We start from the raw sequence: 21,454 nt of genomic DNA, 5'->3' as shown, positions 1-21,454 counted from the left end.
GGGAAGATGGATGCAGCCAAATACAGGAACATTCTGGAAGAAAACCTGTTGGTATCTGCACAAGACCTGAGACTGGGACGGAGATTTATCTTCCAACAGGACAATGATCCAAAACATAAAGCCAAATCTACAATGGAATGGTTCAAAAATAAACATATCCAGGTGTTAGAATGGCCAAGTCAAAGTCCAGACCTGAATCCAATCGAGAATATGTGGAAAGAGCTGAAGACTGCTGTTCACAAACACTCTCCATCCAACCTCACTGAGCTCGAGCTGTTTTGCAAGGAAGAATGGGCAAGAATGTCAGTCTCTCGATGTGCAAAACTGATAGAAACATACCCCAAGCGACTTGCAGCTGTAATTGGAGCAAAAGGTGGCGCTACAAAGTATTAACGCAAGGGGGCCGAATAATATTGCACGCCCCACTTTTCAGTTTTTTATTTGTTAAAAAAGTTTAAATTATCCAATAAATTTTGTTCCACTTCACGATTGTGTCCCACTTGTTGTTGATTCTTGACAAAAAATTAAAATTTTATATCTCTATGTTTGAAGCCTGAAATGTGGCGAAAGGTTGCAAGGTTCAAGGGGGCCGAATACTTTTGCAAGGCACTGTAAGTACTGTATTTGTTTATTACAACAATAAATCAACAAGATGGCATTAACGTTATTAACATTCTGTTAAAACCATCCATGGATAGAAAGACTTAAAAGATAAATGTTAGTACAAGTTATAGAAATGTTATATTAAAACCCCTCTTAATGTTTTCATTTGAATAAAATTTGGAATATTTTCAATCAAAAAATAAACTAGTAGCTCGCCATTGTTGATGTCAATAATTACACAATGCTCATGTGGTAAAATCAGTCGCACCCAAGCGCCAGCAGAGGGCGACAAAACTCCAAAAAACACAAGTAACAAGTGCACATGACACTGTGCTGTCATTTTAATCTGTTTGAGCGGGGCATGTGCGCTAATTGCGTCAAATATTTTAACGTGATTAACTAAAAAAAGTAATTACCGGCCATTAAAGCGATAATTTTGACAGCCCTACATAATAATTAAAAATATATATTTTCATGTCTTAAATTTTTTTGTTAGGAAAAACGTAAAAAGAAATGAACAAATATATTTCCTGTTAATAAAAAAAAAATCTAAAAAAAAAAAAAAGTCGTTGTTTTCACGGTTCGCACGCCTTTTTTATGTACATATTCAAGCACTTTTTAAGGACATTCAAAATAAAATTTCCAGTTTTTCCAATCCTTTTTTTTTTTCTTCTTTTTTCTCAAACGATCAGGTAGAAAGTACTTCTCACAAGTACGCAAACGTCTTTTAAAATGTTGTAAGAAATTTAGTTTGAAAGGTGCCGGTTCTAAAACCCCCCTGGGAGGTTGCGATTCCTGCGACAGTGAGCTTTTTGTGGCAAACTGAGCGCTTGCTGTTCAGTGGACACATAAATCACGGCCGAGAAAACTCCAAAAAATGTCTCTTTGTTCTCCAATTGCAAAGCTAAATGATATCTCGATGTATGTTTGTAGTTCACAACAAAAAAGTATTCTGTTCACGACAAAACTAGTAAAACTCTTTACAAGGCTATTAGACTCTCCTACTCCTTAAAATAAAATAACAATCGATCGAAAGCCAGGCTAGTAGGCAGAGTCCTAGCGGCAACGAAGCCAGGCGAAATGGCTCCCGGCTGGAATAAACGGCGACTGGCAAAGGGGGTGTGGAGGGAGGTCGCGAAAAAAAAAAAAAGTGACAAAAAGAGGAACTAATCGTGCGATAAAAGTATTATACTAAACCACAGTAAATGCACATTTATGCATTTAAATACTACTCTATTTGTATACTGTTCGCTTGACTAAACTCCAAACGCACTCAAATGCACTGTACTCTTGGGAGTGACAATATGACGCGGGACAGCAGCTTTAGAACAAGCGTCTAGCGGCGATGAAGCAAATTTATTTTATTTTCCTTCAGTAAATACAGTTATCCCTCGCTACTTCACGCTTCAAATTTTGCGCCCTCAGTCTATTGCAGATTTTTTTTTCAATTAAAAACTAAATAAATAAATGCAGTATTTTTTAGAGCTGTCCCGATCCGATCACATAGTCTCTCACTCTCGCTCCTGCGGCTTTTCTTGGCCAGCCAGAGCACTGGAGTTGCTGATTAAAGTTAACGACGATTGACAGACGGTTAAAGTTTGTTCTTGCCAGAGACGCTTGCTTAATAGCACCACATGCGTCAATCATCGTTCAATTTGTTAAACAGTTGCTATGGCAAATCACTGTGTGAAAGTCAGCAGCTTGAGCGGATTTGAGTGGACTCACTCAATGAAGCATTTAATAAAGACAAGCATTTTTCTACTTTATTCTTGCTTATAAATAATTCGGTGGGACATTAACATCTTTAAAACATAGTTATTACATTTGAAGTGCTAAAATAACATATATATATATATATATATATATATTAGGGCTGTCAAACGATTAAAATTTTTAATCGAGTTAATTACAGCTTAAAAATTAATCGTAATTAATCGCAATTAATCGCAGTTCAAACCATCTATAAAATATGCCATATTTTTCTGTAAATTATATATATATTCTGTAAAATAAATTGTTGGAATGGAAAGATAAGACACAAGATGGATATATACATTCAACATACGGTACAAAAGGACTGTAATGGGCATTTCACTCTACTGTCATTTAAATCTGTCTATGCTGTCCTCACTCTGAAGCGTCTACTTTTTCCAAAGCTAGACAGCTAGTGAACGACGCCTTAATAATTAGACTTCTTCCTTTTTCATCTGATTTATTAATAAAATGGCCTCAAACCATTGTCCTCTTTAGACCGACGTAAAACTACAAAAAAAGTACACAAGCATTGCATTAGCAACAACGTTAGCTTAGCACGCTATACAGGTTCACTAAACATAAACAAAAAGCGTCTCATACAAAAAATATAACATTTCGCTAACTAACAGAATATGTACATTCTTTACAACAGGGGTCAGCAACCCTGGTCCTCGAGTGCCACTATCCAGCTTGTTTTCCATCTCTCCCTCCTTTGACACACCTGAATCAAATGATCAGCTCATCAGCAAGCTCTGCAGGAGTCTAATAACGATCATGATTATTTGATCCAGGTGTGTTAAAAGAGGGAGGCATGGAAAACAAGCTGGATAGTGGCAGTCGAGGACCAGGGTTGCTGACCCCTGCTTTACAACAACCATACTTACGGACAAATCTTGTCCAAGGATCATATAAGCACAACATTATCAGCCTGAGACGTCGTGCAGCCATAATGAACTGGAAAGAAAACAATAAACCATGTCGCAAAGCGACCACAAGAGTTCGCTGTTGGACAGCACAAAAAGTCTTGCTGTTAAACTTACCAAAAGGCAGAATACTTTCTGAGCGGGACATGTGCGTTAGTTGCGTCAAATATTTTAACGTGATTAATTTTAAAAATTAATTACCGCGCGTTAACGTGATAATTTTGACAGCCCTAATAGATAGATAGATAGATTAGGGCTGTCAAAATTATCACGTTAACGGGCGTTAATTAATTTTTTAAATTAATGACGTTAAAATATTTGACGCAATTAACGCACATGCCCCGCTTAAACTTAAAATGACAGCAGTGTCATGTGTTTTTTGTCTCCCTCTGCTGGCCCTTTGGTGCGACCGATTTAACGGGTTGACATCAACAATGGCAAGCTACTAGTTTATTGTTTGATTGGAAATTTTACAAATTTTATTAAAACGAAAACATTAAGAGGGGTTTTAATATAAAATTTCTATAACTTGACTTATGTACAGTATGTTGAATGTATATATCCGTCTTGTGTCTTATCTGTCCATTCCAACATGCAAAATACTCATAAATGTTAATAATGTTCATGCCATCTGATGGATTTATTGAACTTATAATAAACAAATATAGTATTTATGTACAGTATGTTGAATGTTTATGTCAGTCTTGTGTCTTATCTTTCAATTCCAACAATAATTTACAGAAAAATATGGCATATTTTAGAGATGGTTTGAATTACGTTTACGATTAATTAATTTTTAAGCTGTGATTAACTTGATTAAAATTTTAACTGCGAAAAACGAGGGTTTACTGTAATTCATATTTTTAGACAGGGTGCTGAGAAATATTGTGTGCCTAATACGTCCAAGCATTTTCAAGGACTAGATGCAAACTCAAGCATTTTTACAAATCTTGAAAACACGACTGTAAAATCCAAGCATTTTCAAGGATTTCAAAGTTTTATTAATTTGATCATCAATTACGTGTTGATTAATCATGGCAGCCCTATTGCTTTGAACTTCCAGGTGACATTTCAGGAACTTAAAATACACAATCACATCTTTACAAGTGAGCTTAATTTGATATTTCTCAACTTTTGATTGTCCAATTTCTCGTTTTTTTCCTTGTTTGAGAACAAAAAAGCACGCAAATACTCAAATGAAGCTCACACTAACACCACAAACCCTGAAATTCTTGTGAGTAGTTTCCATACAAATGAGTATTAATACACGTGCATCACAAATGACGGCGAAACGGCACGAAACTGGATGATTGCATTCCGCACGGCACATCACAGGCCACGGCGTGCATCGTCGCGACACGGCGCCGTTACCCGCCTACCTGCTCCGACTCCGGCGCCCCTAGCGAGCGAGGCACGGCGGCGAACGCCTTGTACGCCTGCTTGGCGTTCACTGGGAACTCGTAGGGCGGGGTAGGGGAGGGGGCGCGAGGCTGCGATGGGCGGGGCCGTGAGGGGGAGGGGCGACAGACAAAACAAGAGGGTAGACGATGAAAAACAATATGGCGGCTGGACAGACAGAGGGAAGACGAGACAGTAGGGCTTGCCGAGCTCAAACCAGGAAGATTTTACCAAAAAAATTAAGAATTAAGGCATGAATGAAATCAAGTCTTCCCCATTTCTTTGGTTTTGTTTTGTTTTACAGTACAAATGTTTTTTCGGTGATTCTACCTGAACTTAATTGGCTGCCGTTGACGGCGATGGACGTCCTATCGCTTCAAAGTGGGTTCCCGCTTTGAATGGACTGGATGTCTATCGCCGTCAATGGATAATGACTCAAGTCAAGTAGGGCTGCCACGAGCAATCGACAATTATTTTGATAGTCGATAAACATTTGACTCTAATTTTAAGTTTATTGTGGAATAATCTAATTGGGACATGTATTTGTTTCAAATTTTAATGCATTTTTATGCTTTATAAAAGATTTATGTCTGAATTTTGGGGGGCTTGAAACAGATTAGGGCATTTATATACTTAAAGGCATCTACGGATAGAAATACTTGTAGTTCTTAAAAGATAAACATTATCATGAGTTAAAATAATTTGATATTGAAACCTCTCCTGATGTTCTCGTTTTTGGACAATTTGTAAAATTAGTTGAACTAGTAGGTCGCCATTGTTGTTGACGTCGCAGGGCGGTGATGTCACATGGTTACGCTGCCGGGTATAACTCTAGCGACATAAACATGTCATCTGTTCAACCCTTTCAATTTGAACCCGAGAGGAACATTAATGAGCATGACAGCACTGCTGATATTTCACAAACCGAGCAGCAAAAGCAAAATGAACAGGAAAGACGGGATGAGACGAGACGAGAGTAGGAAAAAAATCGGTGTTCTGCCAAAATGTGCTACACCGGCAAAACGTCCTACAAAAGGCGAATTTGACACCCAAAGTACTACCGTGCGCTTTCAACTTGTTTTGTTTCGATGGATACAGACATACTAAAGATGGCTTAAGAAAATACTTAAATGTAGTAATATCAAATAAGGGTGGTTTAAATATGCTACGTGACTAATGTGGTCAACAGATCAACAATCTGCTTTAAAGCTATCACAAGAAAACACAACGCTTAAAAGTATGAGAGGGAAACACGTGCAAAAAGTATTTTGAGGCAATGAAAAGGTAATAAAAGACTCAATAAAAACACAAATAGTAAGTACTCGCCGCTTTTAACAGATGAGCGCATGTGTTTGACGTCTCGCCACATATAATGAATTGCGATAATACGTCATCACCCCGAGCGTCCATTGCGCACTTAAAACAAGGCGTCCTCCATAGGTCAAAATATGTACTAAAGAGTATAGATTTTAAAATCAATGGCAATATTTTATGTGTTTATAATAACATATTTTAGTAAAAGAGAACAACTGTGGATTATTAGAGCCTCCAAGTCTTTAAGTCCGAGGTTCTCTTTAAGGAATTTTTAGTTTAGTTTTGTAAGTAGAGGTACCACTGTAATGATACAGTCGAAAAGTTTTATGATGTTCATGGTCCAATCTGCACATATTAACAGCTAAAATCTAATTTATCAATTAAAAAAAAGTGTTTAATGAATCTATGATTAGTCGACTATCGAAATAATGGTTTGTGGCAGCACTACTATCAAGATTATGTAAACCACTAAACGGGCACTAGAATGCAGCCCTACGTGGAGGTGAGGGGTCTTACAGAGGTCTGAGAGTTGAATGGAGAGGGGCCATGCTGAAAGGGGCTTGGGCTGAGGCCATCCGGGGTGGCCGGGGAGGTGCTCGGTCGCACGCGCCCGACTGGTAGGATGGCACCAGGTCGTGTCTGCGGAGAAAAAATAGTAGGCGTCAGGCATCGGGGTTGAAGTCTGGTGGGTTCTGCGAGCAAATGACACTCACGGAGGAGGATGTGTGGTCCTTGGTGTTGGGGGTGGAGGTGAAATGAATGGTTGCCTATGAAAAAAAAGATGAGGAATTGTGAGGGGTGAGGGGAAAAAAAGGATGATTAGGGAAAAAATTACGTATTGACGGGAGTAGAAGCCCAGTTCAGTTCATTCGCCCCTTCCCAGTCAAAATGAATTGGACTTCTAGTCCTGTCAATGGCACTGAAAGATGATCATTGGCAGCTAGTCCTCCGGGTGAAATGAATTGGATGTCTTTTGTTGTCAATGGCAGGCAATGAGTTAATAAGTGCAAAAGTAGCTCATTTACTTCCAGCACAAGGGTGAGCCACAATTGGAATTTCACATTTTTATCTTATTTTATTTTTATTTCTTTTACATTATTCAAATGTGTGTAGAAAATGTAATCATTTAGAAATAAACAGTGATCCCTCACTTATTGCTGTTAAGTGTATTGTAGTACTTCAGTATTAGTAGTAGTATATATGTATAGTAGTACACTGTATATAGTATACTAGTATAGAGGATTGTATTATTGTAATAGTGCTTGTCGTGTATATAAAACCGTACAAATGAATATGTTATCATTAGAACATTAAAAAATAGTTTGCAACATGTACAAATAAAATATTCATAATATAAAGTACATAAAATAATCTATAAATAATATAAATATCATATACTGTACATTCATTCTCTCACTCGCTCTCATATGATACATGTTTAAGTGTAAATACATACGTAGATGTCAATAAAGTACATAAATATGTTTTTAGACCTCTAAACAGGATACTTACAATAAGAATAAAAAATCCGGGATGCACCGAGGGCACGAAAGTTTAGCCGCAAAGTAGTGCGGGATCACTGTACATGATTTTAAACGTGATTTTTTAAATGCTGTAATATTACTCTTTTTTTTTGTAAGAGGATAACGAATATACGCTTTGCATCTCAAACACTTCCTACGCCAGGTCTCAAAACACCACATCTATGTGCGTTCAGCCATCCAGTGATCTGTCGGTCCTGACTAAGCAGCATCATGCTTCAATTTTGAACAACACACTTTGCTAGCAAACCCAAACAAAGTCATTCTCTAGCACCCCACTTACAAAGCGGGTCTCCCTGCCGGAACACAGGGAGCTGTTGGAAGAGTGGTGGCTGGGCTACGGGGATAGGCGGGCGGCAAAGTCAAAAGAGACTCACAGAGAAGATGAAACAAATATTTTTAAAAGGTGAAGTGGCTCGGGGCTCACCGGTTGAATGGTCGGGGAGTAAGAGGCATCTCTGATTGGACTTTCTGTTCTGGTGTAATCGGATGAAGGCGTCTGGAAGATAAAAATATGTAAATTAGAGAACTTTACTCTGCTTTATTTGTTAGTCGACAAGCACTTCTTTTACAAGTCGTAAGTGGTCACTTCCGCCGCAGCTGTCGCAACACACATTCCGGTCATGAGCCTGTTGTAAAGCATGCTAATACCTATAAAACACATATTTGTGAGGAAAACAAGTGATTTTCTCATAACTCTAAAGGTCCAGTGCCGAAGTGGTTCGGGAACATAGCCACTGCATTGTCACGGAACATGCGGGGGTCCACAGCAAACCCAGGCAAAAGCGGTCTTGCCTTGCTGAACAACCAAGGTTGAAGTTGCCCCTGCTTCCCATACCCCACTGGGGGTCCGGATAGGATTTGCTGATTGGCCGGGAGACCCTTCCCTTTACGGTTAGCTACTAAAAATGGGTTCTCCTTGAAACAGATGGGCTGAGAGTCGACAAGAGCCTCCTCATCTTGTTCGGTGGAGTTCAGAGTCGCTGTGGAGCTAGCGCTGTCTTCTTTGGATGTAGTTGGGTCCATGAGGTGGTTAGGGGAGTGGTTTAAAATGAAGTCTGGAGGGTCTAACGGGGCGCCGTATTGGGCAAGCAGGGGGGCCTCCATGAGGGTGGTTGGATTCAGAGGAGACGAGAACTGAACGGGGAGAAAGTATAGAGAAAGAAAGGAACAGGAAATACTTCAAAATAAAAGGAGGAAAATGAGCTAATTGCTTATCATGATCATTTTTTAGTGCCATTGATCATGATAGACGTCTAATCCATTTTGATTAAGATCATTCGATCGCTGCCAGGCCTCCCAGGCAGATTGGATTGGACTTCTATCGCCGCCAATGGCAGGAAATGAGTATGAGCAAACATAGAAAATAATTTAACAGGAATGAAAAAGAAGGTGGAGGGAAAGATATGATGAGAAAATGTTTTGGATTCACAACCAATCAAGCCCAATCTGATTTTTTTCAGTAAAAATGTGCCAAATATTTGCAAAAATTTTACTGTACTATAAAAATATATCTATATGGCGGAAAACAGACAAGGCTGAAAAAGCAGTTTCTGCTCTTGCACCCCTCTTTAAAATAAACTGCAGTATTTTAAACCAAAAGAACTGTTGTGTTCGATAGAACAACATGTTTATATGCTGCCGTAGCAAATTCATGGCGCATTAAGCCCCTGAACTATTTTTAATTTGTCCGTTTTACCCTGGAAACCCTCGTTTACAGACTTCGCGCAACCGCTTTTGTTTCAACCCAGCCATAAAAAGAAGGTAGATATCTAATATTTAGTTTAAAAAAAAAAAAAGACTTTAAAAAATTATTCACTCGAATATTTTAAACTTTTAAACAAATTACGTCACAATGAAAAAAATGGTGTCTGTAAAAAAGTCACGGATATCTACCTGATAAATATCGCTTAATTGTATTTTTTTGTCACTGTCGTATTTCCCCCAATATTTTAGGTAAATAATCGATCCAAACAAAGAAAAATTGGGGGAAAAAATTGTTTGAAAGGGTAAATATATGAAAAAGAAAATCTCGACCACTCCCTGATGTCTGCGATTTCTGCGACGCGACACTTGTTATATTACCATGTTTCACCCATAAAATCCCCCCAAAATTACTCTGTGGCCATTCACAGCTGTGTCTTCACACTCGGTGATACATGCTACATGGAGTTTTCTGATCGAAAAGAAGTAAGCACGCGATAATACCTCGTTAAAATCATGGCGTCTTTAATTATGCTCTCTCGAGCTCTCACCTCCAGTTGGGGTTTTGCTGTTTGAAAAAAAAAAAAATTGTTTGTTGTTTTTTTTAAATACCCTGCAGTTTAAAACTTTTCTTCCCCCAGAAAATTGAGATTTTAAGCTTTCCAATGAAGTATCACACATGCATCTAGGACAATTTTGAAATTAGGGTAAATTGGGGGTCTCTGAGCGGAATTTCAAGTTACCTGAGTGTTTTCCGCCATACACAAATTATTCCACTTCTTAGAGAATCCGTTACAGAAAATAAATGAGATGGTTAAAAACAGTGGGATAAATAAAACAAACAAACAAATTAAATAAAAGTAAAGATTTAAGAGTTTCAATACGTGTCCCTCTTATTCGTGTCACTTGTAACACATTTCCACATTCAAATAACTAATTTTTAGACTATAAATTGCACCTGACTTTAAGCCGCGCCCACCTAATTTAACAAGAAAACTGTTTTTGTTCATTTTTATTTTTTTTTAAGCTGGCCTATCCTACAAACCGTTGGTTTAGTCAAAGTCAGTAAGTACTAAACACATCCCTGACATGCATTCTTTCAACTGTCTGCAGTAATGTATGCACTAAATGTTGCTTAAAGCCATTGACTGAGACTGCATTTAAATTGTCTTCATTCAAGACTTCAAGACTGACTGCGGTCTTAGACAAGTGCCATAAATAACCAATTATCAGCGCAGCGAGATAGTACGTTTCCAAAACACTTTACATTTAGACAGCAAATTTGAACACCGAAAACTACTAATTAAATCCCATTTTCATACCTACTGTAGTGCGTGGAATGTCCTTCGCGTCCCGGCGAGTCAAAGTCCTTAAAAGCCTGAATGAAAACTGGACAGACTTCCCCCTCTGCTACACCCACGCAAAGTGACCAGATGCAGGTTTAAAATATCACAAGAGGCAGCTGTCCCCCCCTTCCCCCAAGCTTGTCACACATTTAAACAGGGAAGTCTCATGAGCTTTCTTTTAAAACACCACTTTGGTTTATTCATTTCCTTAGTCCTCTACAAAGAGGTATGTGTCCTTGACCCCGGGTCAGCCATATTGGTTTCTGAGGTTATGAGAGGAGCAAATGGAGGCCATTTCAAAATGAAGTGACTTACCCTATTGATTTTCTGCAAGCTGGTGGTGGGCAGCGCCGCTAGGGTTTTGTAGTCCAGCTTTAAAGGTCCGGCGCCCATGTTCTAGAAAGCACAATATACAAAAAAAAGTCAAGGTCACAGCAGTTAAAGAAAAAAACAACAGAAGAACACATAGTTAGATGTTTCTGCAGTGAATTTCAAAAGAGTTTTGTTGATGTCTAATACATAACTCATTGGATGCCATTGATGGTGATAGACGTCCAATCCATTCTGAGTTAAATCCAGTTCTCATCTTGTATTTTTTTTTTCAAAATTTGTTTTTATGTTATTTTATTTGGGGAAAAAAAAGAGAAATTTTTTTGTTGTTGTAGTGAATAGATTTTTTTCTATCTCTCTCTGTGGCAGTTTTTAATTTTTTTCCATATTTTTTCTACATAATAAAAGTTATTAATATAGTTTATATTGTGTGATTGCCTGCAACCCTCCCAGTCAAATTGGATTGAACGTCTATCGCCGTCAATGGTTGTGAAGCATGATTGCTCATTGTCAATGGATTTAATGTCTCTCACTGGCAATAGTAAATATTTTATGAATCAATCAATCTACTTTTTAAATGTCATTTTTTCAAAAAATGAATAGTAATTAATATTTATTTTTACATTTTTAATTTCAAAATAAAAGGAAAAAAACAGCACTTTTTCTTCTTCTTAATAGTACATATTCTTATATTGATCTATTCTGTATACTTTTTACATGTTATTTATTATTATTTGAATAGTAAATATTTATTCTTACATTTTTAATTTGAAAAAAAAAGAAGAAACACTATTCTATATTGTTTTTATATTGAAACTTTCTATTAAACTCTTGAAAAATGCTAATATTTTTCCTAACTCTTTTAAAAAATATTTTAATAAAAAAGGAAATTTTTTCATTTTGTATATTTTTAAAAATTTATATTTACACAACTATTTAAAAAGCGGGAATATTTTTAATATATTAAGTTCTTTTTTTTTAATTTTAAAAAAAATATTATTTCAACATAAAAAACTTACGAATATAGTTTATATTATTGTGCGATTGTTGCCAACCCTCCCAGTCAAATTGGATTGGACGTCTATCGCTGTCAATGGTGGTGAAACAGGATCGTTCATTGTCAATGGATTTGATGTCTATCACAGTCAATAGCAAATATTATTTTATGAATCAATTTTGTCAACTTTTTAAATGTCATTTTCTAAAAAATGAATATTACTAATTTTTACATTTAGTTTTTTTCCCTCTTAATAGTACATATTCTTATATGAATCTATTCTGTATACTTTTTACATGTTATTCATTATCATTTAAATAGTAAATATTTATTTTTACATTTTTACTTTGAAAAAGAAACAGTATTGTATTTTTAAATATCTTCAATTAAAAGATTTGTTTTTGTTCTTATCCTCTTTTTAAAATTATTTTAAATAAAAAGGAAATGTTTCATTTTGTATTTTTTGGGTTAGGGTTAATTTGTATATCCATGAATACATTTTTTCAAATGTCAATATTTTTTTCTATCACTATTAATGGCAGTTATGATTTTTTAAAATATTTTTTTCAACTTAAAAAAGTTATTAATATATTTTATTTTATTGTGCAATTGCTGTCAACCTTCCCAGTCATATTGGACATCTATCGCTGTCAATGGTGGTGAAGCATGAAATATTATTAATAAATTTTGTCTACTTTTTACATGTGATTAAAAAAAAACGATTAGTAAATATTTATTTTTACATTTTTAGTTTCTTTTTCCCTCTTAATAGTACTACTTATTCTTTTATTAATCCATTCCGTGTACTTTTTAAATGTTATTCATTATTATTGAAATAGTAAATATTTAGTATTCTATTTTTAAATATCATGTTTGTTTTTATTTTTGAACAAAAAAAATAACCTTTTTCCTTACTCTATAAAAATATTTTAAAGAAAAATAGGAAATGTTTCATCTTGTATTTTTTTTTTAAATTTGTATTTATATAATTTTATTTATTTAAAAAAAAAAAATTGTAAACATTTTTTCTATTGAATTTACTTTTTCTATCACTGGTGGTGCCAGTTATTAATTTCAAAAAAATATTTTTTCAACTTAAAAAAGGTTATTAATACAGTTTATATTAGTTATTATAATTATATCACGGTACATTTTAGGCAGATTTTTAGAAATTCTACATTAACTTGGATAGTTTTGCCAAATAATAGTTTATTTATAGTTTATATAGTTTATTACATTAGTTCTACAAGTCCTTCAGTACAATATTCTCCCTGTGCAAACCGTCGACTCCGAGCACAATTCCAGGAGTGCCTCACCTCCGTCTCCTCTTCAAGCAGGCGAGTTGCCTCCTCTCGCTCCAAGCGCATTCGCTCCTTCAACCCAGAAAAGTGCGGAAGGGGAAAGCACACAAGCGCACGCACACGTTTGATGGGAGGTGAAATGACAGTACAAGCCAGAAAACAAGCGGCGGCGTAGATGGAACCATTTCACGCGGCAACACACGCACGTCCAAAAAGGATAGAAAGCGGGAGAAGGGGAAAAAAAGAAGAAAAGTACAGAATCAGTCGCTCACTTGGGAGTGGAAAACGCATGCGAGGTGGGATATTGCAGAAATGGCTGACGGACAGGGGTCTCATTCACCCCCGAAAAGGGGAAAATGTGATCAACTCACCACTTTTTCCATCTCTTCCTTCTCCCACTGCGACGTCTCCCTCACCATCTCCGACTCCTGGAGAAAAGTGGCGGTCAGCTCCATTCAATTCGGAGCTAAATAAACTCTGCGCTTTGGAGTGCTGTGATGCATGAGGGCTAGCGGTCAAACTAGCGCCAAGGCTGAATTGCTGCCGTGGCACACACACAAAAAAGCGCTGAACAAAAACATTTGATTCACGTGTCAACTTGGCCCTAGCTGAAGCCATTCCTGGTATGTTGATGACTAGCGAAAATACTGGAACGCTCGCGCACTTGCGACGCATGCTAATGACTTCCTGTTTTCCTGAAACAACTTGGGAAAGACTTGTCTTTTTGTTTTTAGGACAAAACAGCAGTTTTGCTATAGCCAAACACGCGGCTCGGGGGCCAGATCCGGCCCACCACATCATTTTGTGTGACCCGTGAAAGTCAATCATGTGTATCGACTTCATGTTTCTTGAATATTTACCGTATTTTATTTTAAAAAAAATAAAGACTAAGATTTTTTTTTTAAAAAGTAGAGCTGTCCAATAATGACTTTTAAACCGATATCCTGATATTGTCCAACTCCAAAAATCCGATACTGATTTATACGGTCGTGCACTTAGCGTGCTAATGGTAACTGCATTGTGGTGCCCCACTGGATGCTTTAATAATGATAAACGTAACAACAAAGTTTTCCAAATAAAATAAAAATTCTTTGAAAACTAGGAGAACAACTTCAACTGAAGTTAAAGAAAATAAATGCCCCATATAAATGATATAAATTTAAATAAGCCAAACTCTCCAAAAATAAAAATAAAAAGAATCATTTACAATTAAATCACATTTACAGTAGTTACCCCAAAGAGCTACTAAAGGCCGGCCAACGTATTACAGATAAAAGCAGGCAATCACAGGACAAGCTAATGCAATGACAGTTCCCAATATGCATTTTGCTGGGCTTTTGCATAATTTTTTGTATTTTATTACTTTTCTAGTTTTACTTAGTGACTATTTCTTTCTGGAAACGCAGTAGTTATATGTAATGAGTTTATAATTCATTATTTTTCAGTCATTTATTGTTCATTTAATTTTTGCACCATGAATGCAAATGTTCTGGTCACAAAACAAATCCCAATAATCTTTGTTTTGAGACATCTATTACCGTATTGGCCCGAATATAAGACGGTGTTTTTTGCATTGAAATCAGACTGAAAAAGTGGGGGTCGTCTTATATTCGCGGTCTAGACATTATACCCATTCACGACGCTAGATGGCGCCAGATATCATTGAAGCGATGTTCTGTCATGACATATCTCAGCTACTCTCAAGTTTAACCAGTTTGCGTTATTTTATTGCAATGTTTTTCCTTATTCAGATTTGTTTCAAGACTACAGTTAGACTTCACTTTGACGGTTAGTGCAGTTATTGCAATTTTGTTGTTTTATCACAATAGATTGGTTTATTTACATTTCAAAAACCAGAAGCCATTCATTTACGAATGTGACTGCACTTTACATATTTAAATGTTCAGATATTAAGATTTGAATGAAGCAAAATAACAAGCTTTTTCTCTCAAATGTATTGTTATAATCATTTGTTTCAGATGTACTGTAATTATTTTCTGTATAAAAATTAATTTGGTGTTCAAAAAATCGTTTTTCAAACTTGAGTTTTGAATAAGAGGGGGTCGTCTTTTAATCAGGGCCGTCTAATATTCGGGGCAATACGGTAAATCAATAAGTATAACTGCTAAGCTAAATACTGACCGGCCCTTGTACACAGGTAAAAGGGTCCTACAAGTTACCTTGAAGGCAACGTATATTGGCCCAAAACTGATCATGAAAAACCACTGTCAATATTACCCGATATCATGTTAAAATGCCTTTATCGGCCGATATTTTTAGCCAACTCTAAAATTGTAAAATGTATTTTCATGCAAAAAAAAACTCCAACAAGAATAATTCCCATTATGAGGCTCAGAAAAGAGGATTCAGACTATTTTTAGTTTAACAACTAGAAAATACAATTTCTGGAGAATTTACAATGGTCACATTGCTTTGGCAGGTAAGTACGGTAATTTCCTGTTGATTCTGGGGCATTTCGGTGTCAATTCCTGCTGATTTGGAGGCATTTCGGGGTCACTTCCTGATATCCAGTCACTTGGGTTGGAAATTAATTGGGAGTGAAAGGGAATTTTTGTGCTATTGAAATGAATGGCAAATAGACCCACAGAAATCAATGGGAAATTTTGCCCATCAGAAACGAATGGGTGTGTTTTTGGCAAAGTTTGGCCAAACCGTACGTTTTTAGGGGGAAAAAAAACGAATATAATTTTGTGCCAATTAGTTTCCTGAATGTTTTGATGGATAACTTATGTAATTTGTATAAAATTTGTAGGACATCTAAAATTTCACTCCCCCATCAATTAATAACTGTTCATTTGATTGATCAAATGATTTGATTTGATCAATTATTCGAAACATAAATCTGATGTGGCCCGCAACAAATTTATGTTTAATACCCTTGTACTACTGAGTGTACCTTTTGCATGATATCCATCTCCTCAGGGCTGAGGTCCCTGTCTATAGAAGAAATGCTCTCCATACTGTTCTTCCGGACGATTCCTGATGCAAAAGGGTTGGCGATGATGCCGGGAGACACCTACGGATGAATACATAGTTGATCACGTGTGTTGCGAGCAGTCCGATAAAAGTAGACGATTCAGTACGGACGTAAGGTTCCTCGTTGGGACTCGCCTCCGCCGTGGGGACTTTGCGCGGGTCGAAGCCGTCGCAGACCAGCATGACCAGGGAGTCGCCCACGGCGCGCAGAACTCGTACGGCTTCGGTGTGCGTCATGCCCAGGAGGCTGTGGTTGTTCACCTCCAGGATGCGCATACCCACTTGGAGGCGGCTGTCGCGGGCGGCTGCGCCGCTTGAGCTCACCTAGTTTCAAAGAGGACGTAGTCACACTTTGACAAAGACTCGTCCCAAAAATATGCTATCTAATTTCAAGGGTTAAGATACAAATCGGAATCAAAATGCACACAAAAAAATCCACATGTAAACCAAATTGTTTTAAATCACATTTTTAAAATGTATATTTCACAGTTCACACAAGGGGTGTGACAATATATCGAAAAGGTGATATATCGCAATGCTTTGCAACCCAAAAGGTTTATCGTTATTCTCCCACCAAGAATCGATACATAGTGTTTTAAAAAAGTGTCACGGGGGGGGGGGGGGGGGGGGGGGGGGGGGGGGCAGCAGTGCACTACCAAAGTATTCTATTAAAATAGTGTATACGTTAGCTCATTGGCTGCCATCGACTGTCAATTTCTTTTGACTGGATGGGACGTCAATGGCACTGGAAGCTGAGCATTCACTGCCAGTCTTTTGGGGCATTACAGGTCATTTCATGTTCATTTTAGGACATTTTCAAGTTCATTTGGGGACATTCCCAGGCCACTTTCAGATCAGTAACCCAAAATCTACAGGGAGTGACCTGTAAATGCCCCAAAATCTCCAGGAAGTGCTCCGTAAATGCCCCAAAATGGAAAGGAGCTAACCAAAAATCAACAGTAAATGGCGTGAAATGCCCCAAAATGAACTCATTGCCTGGCATTGGCTGCCACCGAGGGCCATAGACGTCTGATCCATTTTAAGTAAGAAGGTAGCAGCGAATGAACGATTTCATTCGCTTCAAATGGATTGGATGTCTACTATTGATAAACTCACAACAGAAGGATGTAAATAGCTTGTTTTTCTGTTTATTAGTTGCTAAAGGTACCGAACCCCACAGGTTTCACATGTGGATTCACCGAAGCCTTTGGAATTAAAATTAAAATTGGTAAATTTAAAACCAATATATCTAAGCCAGCAAGCTAATAATTTAGCAAATTCCCATTCAAAATTCTTCTCATTTAGACAGAATGTTTTATAAATAGGTCAAAATTTGAGACCACGCTTCGCATTGGTTTCTTGTACAGTATCCCCTCATAACAAGTGCAAGTCAACCTTCCACTGAGCAAACCAGTTCCTCCTCCCATCAGATCGAGGACTAGCAGTTAAAAGAAATGGATTAAGCCTGTAAATTGGGAGCAAACCAGTCCAAAACCTGGTCTAAAAAGCCACTCTCCCTGGATTTAATCCACGTACGAAAATAGGGCTCTGTGTTTCTTTACCTTCGCCGAACCCCTTAGACCAGGGGTATACAACCCAGGTCCTCAAGAGCCCTATACAGCTTGTTTTCCATGTCTCCCTCCTCCAACACACCTGTTGCAAATAATCTGTATCATTATCAGGCTCCTGAAGAGCTTGCTAATGAGCTGGGTCATTTGATTTAAGGAAGGGAGACATGGAAAACAAGCTGGATAGGGGCTCTCGAGGACTGGAGTTGGATACCCCTGCCTTATACTCACTGAACCCAGGTTGCGAACAACTGTACTAGAATGTCCTAACCTTTGTACCGATAATTGTTGTACCGCCATATCGTGAGATCATCATTATCGTGAGCCTTATATGGCAAACTGTATTATATTGTCAGCTCCCCAGAGGTTCCCACCCCTTCAATATTGACCAAGTGGTACCTTGGATATGAAGATCCCCTCATCCGTCGAGTCGAAAGGATTTCCCGCATGACCTTTAGCACCTCCGCGTATGCTAATCCCCAATTTCTCTCCTGGCTGCTTGTGGATCACAATTTCCTGAAGATGCCACATAAAAGCCAATGTTAGCCCCCCGAAAAAATCTCCACTTAACCAGTTTGCAAAAGAACTCGCCTGCATTCCAGGCGGCGAGGGATCCCTCCTCACTAGCATTCGGATCTCCTGTTTATTAGCCAGCAGCGCCCTGACGGCTTCCTGATGTGTGGCGTGGCGCAGATCGATGGAGTTAACCTCCAGGATCCGGTCACCAACCCGCAAGCCGCTTTCACACGCCAAACCGTGAGGGATCACTTTTGAGATGAACACCCCAGGTTCGTTGATGCCGAAAGGGTGGCTGGCGTGGTCGCTGCCCCCCACGATGCTCAGGCCGAGGGGGCCGCCGGATTTGACCAGTGTCACTTCCTGTCGAAGCAGATTATTTTTAACATAATAAAATTACAGTGTATTGAAAAAAATATACATGTTTACTAAAGGACTTAGAGGATTCTATATGGTACGGTTTCTATTGTTTCTGTTTCAGGGTAAACACATTCCAGTGAGTTAGAATTGGTATATGCATCCCCTGTTTATGAAGTTTCTAGTTATAACACAGCAGTATTTGGGGTACTAGTGTTTCCCAACCTTTACTGAGACTGTAAGGGGTGTCCTCGCATAGGCATGTGCCAGTATCACGGTTTCACAGTATTGCAACTACAGCTCCAAAATGTGTTACTTTAAGATACCTGGGTAAAAAAAAAAAAAAAAACTTTTTTTCATTGAAAAGGATTTTTATTTTTCAAATTGGAACAGGAGTATAATGTTCAGTTAAAATAAATGGAAAAATAACAAAAAATTCGAAATAACATTAAAATAAATGCAGTCCTTACGGTGAGCATTAACCCACAGCTCAACATTATTACCATCAGAACAAAAATATTTTTTTTTCCATAAAAAGCACGTGTGTATGACTCTTATCATGTTTACATTATACACGCACTCTCGTCCTCAACACAGACCGTTCCCAGAGACAAAAAAAAAACATGTTTTACCACCGCTAGACACACTAAACACACTGGAGTTAAGGCTCGTAGCTGGTGGGAAATATTCATGACAGTGTTTGTTAACCTTTAATTTTGTATAAATGCAAAATCCTATTGGAGGTATTGCCTTCTTGGCTGCCACCCTCCGCAAGCATGTTTTACATGTTGATTGGCCCTCCTCCTCTAAGCCGCGGCCGTCTGTAATCTTTCTGTCCCCGAAGTATTCCCATACCAGAGATTTTGTTTTCTTCGATGGGGGAAAAAAGTTCAGGAGTTTCACCTCCTCCAGTCTTCATGTAGCACAGCTGACTCACTGACACTGAGCAACAACCAGTGGGGGAGGGTTGAGCCTTGCAGCTGTAAGCGAGGGATTTCTCCCTGCATTTATGGAACATAAAAAAATAGCAAATACCTTCGGGACGGTATGACAGAAAATTTTGGCGGTTTAGAAACCTTGACGTTTTCATACCACAGTATCCCCTTGAAACTGATAATCGGCACATGCCTATGACCTCGCATCTTCAAATTTTGTTTAGTCATATGTTGAAATAAGAAGCGATGTGATTAGCCAATGCAATGGGGTTTAAAAGGATTTTTTTTGGTCAAAAAAAATAGTGACCGTTTGGTCGAAAATGTGAACGTGAAATGTTTTTAGTATTATGTTGCAATAAAAATGTTGTGAATAGGCAAAAATGTAAATCTTGTTTATAATTAGTAGACAAATGAAGAGAAATAGGAAGGTTTTTGGTTAAAAAAAAAAAGCACTCAGATGCTCAAAAAAGTGAAACAGTGCAAATTTCTGATATATTTTGTCAAATATGTTTAAATGTAAATGTGTGAATGCAACATGATTAGGAATTATATGAATGTGTGATGTTAAATGTATCCTTTGATTTGCGTTTTTGGTCAAAAATAGGTAAAAAATGTGGAAATATATTTTCGGTGAATGTAACATGAATAGGAATGATGTCCAAAAGTGATGTTAAATGTGCCAACGGAAATAAATGGTGACACATTTTTTTGGGGGTGAAAAATGTGTAATTCTGGCAAAGGTACATAAAAAAAAAAAAAAAATCTGTGAAAAAAAGTAATGCCACCCAAAAAGTGAGTCGAATATAACATTGACGCATTCCTACATTTAGAAAACATCATTCCATTTGGTTGGGAAACACTTGTTTACACTACAAGCTGCCACACATTGGTTTTCATACCATGCACCATCCTCTCTCGTACTGGTCAGCGGCAGTATTAGAAGCCAAATAGGAAAAACCTATTAACAAACTTGAAAGGAAGCCCTCGCTTTCCAGGTGGGCCGATTTCTCACCTCGATGGGATACTCATCCTCCAAGCGGCCCAGGTGGTTCCCATGCAGGCCGTCTTCGTCCTGGTCCGGGGAATCGGAGGGCTCCGGGGGTGGCGGCGAGTGGGCCCGTTGGCGGGACGGGCCCGGAGAGCGAGGGGCGTTGGGGTCCCGCTCCACCAGGAGGGCGATAGTAGGGGAGGTGCCGGTAAGGAGCGCTACTGCCTGGTCATGTCTGGCCTCTGTCATGTCTACACCATTGATCTGGATTTACAGTGACAAACAACTATAAATTCCACTGGAGGTGGGCCAAGGAATGTATTGGTATTCGACTGGGGTTTCAGGTGATTTGGTTGCAAAGACAGCTCGCAGGGATAAGGGGCTCCAAGGAAAAGAGGGTAGACAGCTAGCAAGCTTTTAATGTTTCTTAAGCATTAGGGCTGCCATATTAAATCCACTAATAGAGAATTTTGCTAGTCCATTAATTGCTAAAGACATTTTGAAAAGACATCTGAAAATTGTCCATATCTTATTTTAGAGCCTCTTTTATTGAAATTAGAGGTAGTCCCAGGGTTACGAACGACTTCCAACCCAACGCTGGAGACGTAAACCAAATTTCTTCGTAAATCGGAAATAACCTTTTAAGTGCTCCAAAATAACAATTGTGACTATTATATGACTATTTCTATATATAACTATTATATAACAATTGTATTTTGTTTAATGATGGAGGGTACGCTGCCCTCTGGTGGCAGCGTTGGGTCTGACAGAGAAGCAGACTCAAACGTCTGACATAGATAAAGGAAAGCTGCGCTCTGGTTCGCATTTGTAATTAAGTTTACAGCTACAGTTTGTGGAGTTACGTGTGAGCAATTTGCTTT

At 38.0% G+C, this 21,454-nt stretch overlaps 1 protein-coding gene across 8 annotated transcripts in view; it reads right to left on the bottom strand.

Moving 5' to 3' along the window:
- scrib (scribble planar cell polarity protein) overlaps positions 1-21,454 on the bottom strand; it is a 115,832-nt gene that overhangs the window by 24,193 nt on the left and 70,185 nt on the right. For 2 of the 8 annotated variants that reach the window (XM_057824957.1, XM_057824958.1), the window contains exons 21-33: positions 20,598-20,837; positions 20,485-20,505; positions 18,369-18,656; positions 18,177-18,293; positions 16,321-16,533; positions 16,130-16,249; positions 13,584-13,640; positions 13,228-13,284; positions 10,900-10,980; positions 7,962-8,033; positions 6,707-6,760; positions 6,510-6,632; positions 4,661-4,771 (exon numbers count right to left, since the gene is read on the bottom strand). In XM_057824957.1, coding sequence (XP_057680940.1) covers positions 4,661-4,771; positions 6,510-6,632; positions 6,707-6,760; positions 7,962-8,033; positions 10,900-10,980; positions 13,228-13,284; positions 13,584-13,640; positions 16,130-16,249; positions 16,321-16,533; positions 18,177-18,293; positions 18,369-18,656; positions 20,485-20,505; positions 20,598-20,837 — 1,554 coding nt within the window. Of the gene's footprint in view, positions 1-4,660; positions 4,772-6,509; positions 6,633-6,706; positions 6,761-7,961; positions 8,034-8,329; positions 8,672-10,899; positions 10,981-13,227; positions 13,285-13,583; positions 13,641-16,129; positions 16,250-16,320; positions 16,534-18,176; positions 18,294-18,368; positions 18,657-20,484; positions 20,506-20,597; positions 20,838-21,454 lie in introns of all 8 variants that reach the window. The other 6 variants (XM_057824956.1, XM_057824962.1, XM_057824960.1 and 3 more) reach the window with 5 other exon arrangements.

This window comes from Corythoichthys intestinalis, chromosome 20 (assembly GCF_030265065.1).
Source record: "Corythoichthys intestinalis isolate RoL2023-P3 chromosome 20, ASM3026506v1, whole genome shotgun sequence".
NCBI lineage: Eukaryota > Metazoa > Chordata > Actinopteri > Syngnathiformes > Syngnathidae > Corythoichthys > Corythoichthys intestinalis.
The sequence above is the reverse complement of the archived record's forward strand: the minus strand, read 5'-3'. Positions and strand labels throughout refer to the sequence as shown.